This window comes from Meleagris gallopavo, chromosome 13 (assembly GCF_000146605.3).
Source record: "Meleagris gallopavo isolate NT-WF06-2002-E0010 breed Aviagen turkey brand Nicholas breeding stock chromosome 13, Turkey_5.1, whole genome shotgun sequence".
Lineage (NCBI taxonomy): Eukaryota > Metazoa > Chordata > Aves > Galliformes > Phasianidae > Meleagris > Meleagris gallopavo.
The window spans coordinates 10,798,480-10,807,515 of NC_015023.2; the positions used below are offsets into that span (position 1 = coordinate 10,798,480).

The 9,036-nt window shown below is 55.7% G+C and overlaps 2 protein-coding genes and 1 long non-coding RNA gene across 4 annotated transcripts in view; 2 read left to right on the forward strand and 1 right to left on the reverse strand.

Moving 5' to 3' along the window:
* Positions 1-9,036, forward strand: part of LOC104912979 (C-factor-like) — a 100,247-nt gene that overhangs the window by 89,416 nt on the left and 1,795 nt on the right. The gene's annotated exons all lie outside the window — the stretch shown is intronic.
* Positions 1,415-7,707, forward strand: LOC104912982. Of its 2 annotated transcripts, XM_010717866.3 has the most exons (12): positions 1,415-1,549; positions 2,032-2,122; positions 2,710-2,789; positions 3,073-3,117; positions 3,378-3,412; positions 3,585-3,748; positions 3,993-4,080; positions 4,425-4,505; positions 5,173-5,271; positions 5,553-6,376; positions 6,836-6,912; positions 7,147-7,707. In XM_010717866.3, exons 2-12 carry the CDS (start codon positions 2,039-2,041, stop codon positions 7,208-7,210), a joined length of 1,641 nt encoding a protein of 546 aa, XP_010716168.1. In that variant the 5' UTR covers positions 1,415-1,549; positions 2,032-2,038; the 3' UTR covers positions 7,211-7,707. The 2 variants fall into 2 exon arrangements, with proteins under 2 accessions (XP_010716168.1, XP_019475188.1); XM_019619643.2 differs by lacking the exon at positions 1,415-1,549 and having other exon boundaries at positions 1,720-2,122.
* Positions 7,601-9,030, reverse strand: LOC104912981. The gene is made up of 4 exons (XR_795062.2): positions 8,932-9,030; positions 8,754-8,855; positions 8,578-8,670; positions 7,601-8,499 (listed from the first exon to the last, which is right to left on the reverse strand). It is a non-coding gene; the product is annotated as an uncharacterized LOC104912981 (long non-coding RNA).

A 9,036-nucleotide genomic window follows, 5' to 3' on the forward strand; every position in this document is an offset into this window, starting at 1 on the left:
GGGGTTCTGGTGGCCGGCAGTGTGCCTTCACAGCGCTGAGAGCCTGCTGTGCCATGGGCTGCATCCAGAAGCGGCCTTCAGTACCCAAAGGGGCTGGAAGAGGAGAGGGGACAGGTTTTTTAGTAGGGTGAACAAGGAGAAATGGGTTCAAGCTGAAGGAGAGGAGGTTTAGAGTGGGTGTAATGAGGCATGGGCTGCCCAGAAGGGTGGTGGATGCCCATTGCCTGCAGGCACCCAGAGTCAGGCTGCGTGGGGCTCTGGGCTCGTGATCCAGTGTAGCTGTCTGTTCACAGAATCACAGAACGGCCCGGGTTGGAAGGGACCTCAAGGATCACGAAGCTCCAACCCCCTGCCGCATGCAGGGCCACCAACCTCCACATTTCATAGCAGTCCAGGCTGCCCAGGGCCCCATCCAACCTGGCCTTGAACACCTCCAGGGATGGACGGGGCATCCACAGCCTCTCTGGGCAGCTGTTCCAGCACCTCCCCACTCTCTGAGTACAGAACTTCCCCTGACATCCAACCTCAAGCTTCCCTCCCTCAACTTCAAACCATTTCCCCTTGCCTTGCTGTTATCTGCCCTTTCCAAGAGTTCTTCATTGCAGTGGAGCCAGAAGGGATCTTTAAATGTCATCCAGTCCAGCTCAAACAATTTTATGATGGGCAGCCTGAAGGGAGAAAGAGGAAATCAGCTGGGCTGAGTCCATACTCCTGGCTCCTTTCATGCTCTCTGCTAGCCCTGGTGTCCCCTTACTACCCAGCAGCAGCTTGGTTTGGCTGGGAAGGAAGGGTGAGAGCTGGCTGTGAGTGCTGCTTATGGATGGTTCCTCCTCTCTGCTTCAGAGCCAGCATTGTGGAGAACTGTGGGCTAAACTGTCGTTAGCTGTGCGCTAAGGGCTCAGATTGTCACATAACTATGAGTTATACAAGTGAATAATTCAGTTATGTTAAAACATAGCTGGGTTTCTACTTGGTACCCTCCGGTGCATCACAGACCCTCATGTGGTGTGGCTGGTGTGATTTGGAGACAGAGAATAAAGAAGGTATGAGATGCTCACTGAGTGTGAGATCTGCAGGCAGGGCACTCGGTCATGATAATCACAGAATGGCCTGGATTGAAAAGGACCACAACGATCATCTCGTTTCAACCCCCCTGTTGTGTGCAGGGTCGCCAACCACCAGACCAGGCTGCCCAGAGCCACATTATGCACATTATGTTGGAGGGATGCCTCCTTACAGGAGCAGGGTGCCAAAAGGTGGCTGCTGGGCCACTTTTTGGCCCCACTCCATGCTGGGAGATCTCTTCAGGCTGAGATGGTGACTGAGCGGATCCTGAGGGCTCCCCAGGTGTGCTCTGCTGCCTTTGATCACTGTCTGTTCTCTGAGTGATGTTCATTCTGCTTTTTTCATTCCCTGCTCTGTAGGTTTTGAGTGGCTCAAGTACTCCTGGCCAAGGTGAAGTGCAGCAAGATGCTGTCTTGCAAGTCTCAGACGGCTCCCACTACATCCGAGTGGTCATTACAGCAGAAGCTCTGCAGACAGAAGAAAAGTGGGTTCCATCGTGGCTCGGCCGTGGCTGGGACTGCAGCTCTGCAAAGCTGCTAGTGGGGCTCCCGCCTGGCCTTGTTTCAGGTTGTGTTAAGCTAAATCAATAACAGGGTGGGAAGTCGGTGTGAAGGAGGTGCTGCTGCTAGGCTGGAACACGGGCACTGGTGCTGCAGTTGTGGCTGGCTGGGATGTGCAGGGGCTGATGGAAACACCTTAACTGTGGTTCCTTGGGCTCAGTGCTAGCAGCCTGTCTTGGTTTCCCAATTTGGATATGAGCCCTCTGTTTTCCAGCAGGAGAAATTGCTGGTATCAGAGGGAGGATATAAAGCAGCTCTCAGCAGCTCAGTCCCTGATGCTCATGCTGAGAAGTGTTCCGTTGTGCCCTTGTGTTGTGTAGCTGTAAGGGGAGCCCCATGGTTGGTGTGGGCGGTCTGACTTCATTCTTCATCTCTCCCAGATGGTCCTGCTCTGTTCTTTTTCTAGTGCCCACATGCAGTTCATGCTTTCCAGCCTGATCTGTAGACTGATCACCTTGCAGAAGTACACACTGTGTTTCCGGGAGGAGGCCAAGCTGGTAATACTTAGATGCATGGAAGTAACTTGTTCCCTAACCTTGCCTTGCTCCCTGCGTGCTTTGAGCTGCTCCCAGAGCTGCATGATGGAGCTGGGGGTGGGTGGAAGCTGGCCTTTCTTTTCCATGGCCCTTCAGTGCTCAGGTCCTGGCAAGCTGTGTGGTGACAGTGAAGAAGACTTGATGGCCTGAGCCCTCCCTGGGGACGTGGTGCATCTCCCCTAGGATCTGCAGCAGCCTCAGCCGCCCGACTGCTTCCTCTTGCTGTTCTGGAGCTGCCAGCTCTGTGCCTGCAGGAGGCCTGCATGGACCTCAGCCCGTGGCAGGGAGCTCCCTGCCCTCCCCTTGCTCAGATTCAGGCACTTCCCCATGGCCTCAGGTTGGCTCAGCCTTGCTTATAGCACATAAAGAGGCTGCTGCAAAAACTAACAGCTGATGCAGAAGGTGCAAAACCCGCTGCAGGGGAGTTCAGGCTGCCCTTTGTTGAGGTTGTTAGCTATGCTGGGGGGTGTGCTCACCAGTCCTGAAGTGGGAGGGAGCAGAGCTGTGACTGCTTGCCCATCCCACATGGATTCTGTTTGCTTCAACAGGAGGACTGCGAGTTTTATCTCACTGCCCAGCGCTTCGTTGTGCTGCCCATGGAGAGGCAGAGGATGGATTCATCAAATGTGTATGTGCCAGGGTGCAGGCTGGGATTGGGGGTGCTGGTCTGTGGGGCTTGAGCATTGCCCTGGAGCTGAGAAGACAGTGTTTGCCACGTAGCACTGAAGCCAGGAGCCCTTGGCACAGCAGCGTGCACTGCCAGTAATGAGCTAAGAGATGTGTTGCTGTGACCTGGTTGTGTTAGAGATCATTGTACTCACTGAATGAGAGATATTTGTGTTACAAACTCTGAAGGAATGTGTGCATGGGAGGGAACGCCCCATCAGTAACTGGCTTCTCTGTTGTTCTAGGAACCAGGAGCCCTCTGTGCTACAGAAGATAAAGGAGCTCTGGATGTAAGTATGGGGCTGGTGATTGCCAGGGAATACATGCAGACACCACGGTGCGAGGGTGCAGGCACTGAATGTTTTTCACATGAGCTGGCAGGGGCTGGTATGTGTTTGATAGTAGTTCCTTGTGAATCTGTGGGACTCTCTGCCCTGGGATGTGACAGAGCTGGGCAGAGAGTGCACAGCAGGTCACTTCCATGGGTGTGATCCCGCTGACACAGGAGCCCACCCAGCTCTGACACTGGCTTTCTCCTTGGACATTGCAGGAGGAATCTCTCTGTGGGGACCACTCCTAGCTCAGGTAAGGGTCATGAAGACCTGTGTGCTGGGGAAAGAAAGGAAAAAGAGTTTCTGGTTGCAGAGGAAATGCAGCTTTGCATCTTTCTACAAGTTTCTGTCATGCAACAGAAAGTAAAAGCATTTGCCTGAGCTGAGGTATCTTCTCCACTAACATAGATGTGTTCTTGCTCCAGAGCCGTCCCTCTCTCAGCTGTTAGAAGTGATAGCACAGGACCAGCTTGAGGTCTTGAAGGAAAACGCTGAGGAGTGCTTGGATTTGCAGGTGCCCAAAGAGGCACCCTCAGCAGAGGCAGACAAGCTTCCTGTGACCCGATGGGAGGCAGAGCTCCAGAAAGAGGTCAGTCCAAATGTTGAGCAGTGCCTGGTGCAGAGCCATCCCTGTGTGACCATCTGGGGCAGGGCTGTGACAGCTTGTGGTGGGGGCCCTTCTTGGAGGCCTTGGAGGAGGAAAGGGAAGAGCAGGGGGCAGAAGCAGAGGTTTGTTGGGAAGTGAAGCTGTGCTCACCTATGAGTGAGCTCTTGCAGCTTGAGAGGGACCACACAGACGAAAAAAAAAAAACAAGTAATGTTTCTCATTTCAGCCACATGAAGACATCTTCATAGTCCCAGCCAACATCCTGGTGATCCCTGCTGAGGAAGCAGTGGTTGACCGCGATGCTTCCCAGGCAGGTCAGTGCTGGGGCATCGTTTGGTGGGTATGCAGGTCAGCAGTTCAGTGCCCAAGCATGTTGAAATAAGAGACTTTTTCCTGGTTATGGTCTGAGCACAGCCCACAAACACCTAGAAGGTGAAATTTTGAAAGCTGCAGTCCCTAGACTACAGAGCATCCTAAGAGCTTTGTAGGTCACACAGCCTGGTTGGCACATTCCTTCTCTTGATGTCTCAATCCCCACACTGCTGAGATGCCAGAAGTCCTGTCAGCTGCCTGGGATCTCTCTAGAAAGTGGAGAAGGCTTCCTTTGAAGACTGAGCAGTGTGCTGGGGTGTGACCAGCAGTGCCCTTTTTGTTTCAGCTACGTATGGAGCATCTCCTGAGAAGAGTGGCTACGAAATGACAATGCTGGGCGATCAGAGTGTCATAGCCCAGGCCAGGTGTAAGTAGTGAGACATACACATCCCATGCAACCTCTTAGTATTTTCATCTGAAGTCTACTCAACCTGTCTTCTCTTTGCATTAAGTCAAGGACAAACCAGCACAGCCAGGTCTCTAGGAGTGAGTACTTCTGGCATTGAGTGAGCAGGGGGCAATTTCACACTTTCAGCTTGTCCTGGGCAGTGCAGGTTGTGCTCCAGACACCAGGAGACAGCACACACCTGCGAGTCCCTCATGGGGACCACATTATCAGGTCACAGTCTGTGAAGAGCTTCTGTGAGGTTTCTCACTCTCAGCACGTAGGGTGCAGGAGGTGGCAGCTGCTGTTTACGTGCCCCAGTGTGTCTGACTGTGTCTGCTTCAGCAGTAAGAGGCCAGGCCCTCTGCTAGCCTTGCATGAGAAAGGAAAAGGGTGCAGAGGAAGGCCTTCCTCCTGCCTGCCTGCTCTCTGGGTGCTCAAGATATCTCCACTGCCCGAATGAGGTCTTAGAAAGAATCTGGCTGAGCCATCACTCCAGATTTTTCTCCTAAAAAGGTTTCAGAGCTCCCCCCCGAGTGCTGTCTGTGCAGTTCACCACCCTTCTTAGCTGTTGCAGGGCTGGGAATAGACAGCAGCATTCTTGGTCCTGCAGTTCAACCCAATCACATCCTGCTCATGGTTGTTGCAGCTGCAGAGTCAACAGTATTGTCAGAGGACTCAGAGGCATCGCTGGACAACCCTTGGAACAGGCTGCCCCCTGTGTCCTTGACCCTGTCCTCTTCAGAAGGTGAGTCTCCATGCTGTGTGGAACACACATGTTTTGCTGGGAGCAGACAGCTCCACTCCTCTCTGCGTGGACATGCAGCTCCTCCTTGATGCTGACTGACTTGCCCTGGTCAAAAAGTAGTGCTGTGCTAATCTGATGTCCCCAGGGTGCCATTTCCCCGTGCCTGCTCTGATGCTCAGCTGCCTTGTCTCACATACCAGCACAGCTCCTGCTCCCACGTGTTACCACCTGCAGAGTGCCCCTTGCTCAATGTGACTCTGCTTTTTTTCCTCTTTCACCAGAGAAGTCCCATCTGTGTAGCTCTCCACGCGTTCAAGAGGCCCAGCAGGAGGTGGCTGCCGACAGCAACACCCCTGACTTGTTGGAACCTTGTAGCCAGGATTCTCCCCAGGCCTTGCTGCAGGATGACTCAGTGCAGACTTCATCTCCCTCGCTGCTCACCTCATATTGCAGTATCAGCCCTGTGAAGGCTGACATGACCCAGGCAACGTCAACTGCAGAGGCAGCCTGCTCTGCCCCTTGTGCTGCTCGAGTCCCCCTCGGGCCAGAGGATTCTCAGGCCAACGTGTCATCAGTCTCTCCAGTTTTACCTGTCCTGCCCAGCAGTCACTTGGCATCCCGTGCTGAAAGGGCATCTCACCAGGAGCAGGCGGACTCCAGCGGCACAGCTTTCCCTCTGTATGTGCAGAAGCATCACCTGGGTGATGCCAGAGCCAAGGGAGGAAAATCCCCAAGGAAGACCAAAAGGGCTGCGGGTGCCAAGAGGAAGCTATTGGTGGGAGATGGTCAGGCTCTGCCTCACCCATGTCGGTCCCTCAGTGGACTGCAGCGCAGAAAGCCTCCCCAGCACCTCTCTACGGGGAAAGAAGTGGGCAGGAAGCTGGAGTTCATGAGCCCACAGAGAGCAAAGAAGAGCAGAAGGGAGATAGGGCCACAGTGTGAAGAAGAATCCCTTGAGGAGGAGCTGGACAAAGAGGAGGAGTTGGAACTGGATGAAGAGGAGCTGGAGCTAGATGAGGAGGAGGAGCTGGATGAGGAAGAGAAGCAGGCATCCTCAGTGAAAAGTCCCAGCTACCACCTGGAGCAGCACAGAGATCTGCAGCCGGTAAAGATGAAGCAACTGGTGGGATCCTGTGGGACTCATGTGGCACCCATTGAGGGTTTCTGTGTCCCCACACCCCTCGTGTGCCTCCTGCAGGCCTTTCTGCATGTCTGTAAGGCTCTGCTGGGGACGGGCGGTGGAAAGCAGGCATGCTGAGCCAGGCCTTCCTGGCTCCTAGGGAGGCAGAGCAGAGCTGCTGTATGCGGGGTACAGGGAGGACTTGTGACTCTGGGTGAAGGTGCAGCTGTGCCCAGCAGGGAGCTGGGTGGGAAGCAGCCCTTGCTGAAGGCTTTTCCGGGTCTCCAGGAGAAATGAAATGGGGAGGGCAGGAAAGGAGGGAGGGAGGTAAGAGGTGCTGCAGATGTATTGAGGTCTTGGGATATGTCATGGGATTGTGGTCTTGTTTTGTGGCCGGCCAGCTGTGCTCCAGCACCACACTCACTGTCTCCTTCACTTCCACAGTATGTGAATGAGAATCCACCCCGCTACAAATACGAGCCCCCCAGCCCAGAGCTCTGCAAGCAAATACAATCCATCAGGTCAGTGCAGTGATGGACTCGATGTGCCCTGCCCTCTCCCTCTGTTCTCTGGGTATAGCCATCTGCTCTGGCACCCTTTGCAGCCCAGCTGCAGTGGGTCCCTCTGTCCCTGCCAGGTCCTGAGCTCTGCTTCCTCCCTCTTGGAGGAGCAGTCCCACTGTGGGCCTACCTGGGCACCTTTGCATCCTTCCTTTGGGTTCATGTCTCATTGCAGCTCGCATTTTGGTTTTGCAGGCTCTCCAAGGCGATGATGATGTGGGCGAGCTGGATTGTCACGGAAAGGGATATGGACTTTTGAGATGAGACCACGTGGAGCTTGAGCGTGCTCATCTCTTTTCTTCAACCTGTTCAGCAACCTTCCTTTAGAACTGCATGTCCCTCAGGGGCTGCTGGGTGGTGGCTGGCCAGGCATCGGGGACCCTGGCAGCAACAGTGTTGGGGCCATGACCTGGTGGAGACCAGATCCTCGGTTTTAAGAGGGAAAACACCACCTGTTTGGGGATGCTGCAGTGCATGAGCTGGGCTTGTTCTCACCTCAGTGCTATGCTGCACCCGTGGTCTTTCCATGGCAGCCTGGAGCAAACAGCCTGCAAGAAGAGGGAACCTGTTCCCCCTGTAGCATGGGCAGCAGCGATGGCAGATGCAGGCACCAGGCCCTGGAACCTGATCTCTTTCCTGAAGCCAGTGCAGCATTTGGACATTTATTGACTCAGTTTCGTTGAGTTCCACACTCTTTCTTACAAAATATCCAGCAAGGTATGTGTTGTTAAAATTAAAAGTCATATATTTTTTAAATACCCAGCTCTCGTATTAAAAAAAAAAAGGCGGGGGACGGGAGAGGGGAACAAACAAAAAAAAACCAACCAAGCATCTTGCTTCTGTGTCGTAAACATCGGTGCAGGGAATGCATTTGATCCAGAGGTGGAAGGGAGATGATCTGCTTGCGGTTGCCACGGGAGAAAGCCAAAGTGGGCTTTGGGGTAATGCTGGTGGTGGCTGGGAGCGGCAGGGCAGTGGTTGGAAAGGTGATGGTTGGAGATCATGCTGCGAGATCCATGGGCCTCGGGGTGCTGGAGGGGCAGGTGTCCTAACCGTGCCAGCATTCCCTGCCAACACCTGCAGCACAGCAGCCTGCGCCCATGCTCCAGAGATGGGGATGGTGCTCTGTGCTCCTCCGCCCTTCGTGGAGGCTCTGGGGCTGCAGCTCTGTGCCCCGCTGGAGTCCAGCCCGACAGCCCCAGTCCTTCTGCGCCAATGCCCTTGGGCTGCTTCCTTCTGGAGGAGATGGTGAGGCTGCCCAGATGCGGGGAGCAGGGCGCGGAGCGGCCCTACATCCCCATTGCTAATCACCCCATCACCGTGCGCTCGCTTGCAGGGTTTTATTGGGAACAGTGCGGCGGCATGCAGGGGCTCACTGTCCCAGGGCCGGCTCCCCGAGGCCCTGCACGGGGCTTCTTTGGTCTACGGCTGAGTCTTGTGCACACACAACAGTCTGTGCTGCGGCTGGCGGCCGCTCCCCGTGCAACACACTGGTTGCCGTCCGTGTCTCATCCGGCGCAGCCTGCAGCCGGTCCTGCGCTGCGGTGCCTGCAAAACCACAAAGGCTGGGCTGAGCGCAGCCTTGGCTCAGCACGGGGAGCTCTCAGTGCCTGCCCCGTTCCTCACCTCCTGCCTCCGCCGCCGGCCTCGGCTCACCACTCGCCTCTGGTCTCCGTTTCAGCACAGGCGACCGCCGCAGACGGAGGGGAATTGTGGCAGCTGGGGGGAACACAAGTGGGCGGCACGTTAAAGCGCGGGGACAACGGGAGGTGCGAGGCACGAAGGCCGTGTTTCCCACTCACTTCCCAGCTCCGCCAGGCACTCTGGCTCCCTGAGCTGCTCCTCGTGGACCGAGACAGCCCGGCGGGCCCCGAGCACAGCCAGCCGCGGCGTCAGGCGGTTGTCTGCAACGAGAGACGGCGTCAGAGGGCAAAGCAGGGGCCGATGGTGGCCACCGAGGCTCGGTGGTGCTTTGGGTACCTTCAGCAGCAGAGCAGGGCGACGTGGGCAGCGCGGTGCCGGCGGCTGGCTCCCCAACGGGGCTCCTGCCCGGCCGTGGCAGGCTGCTGCTCCAGGCCTCGCGGC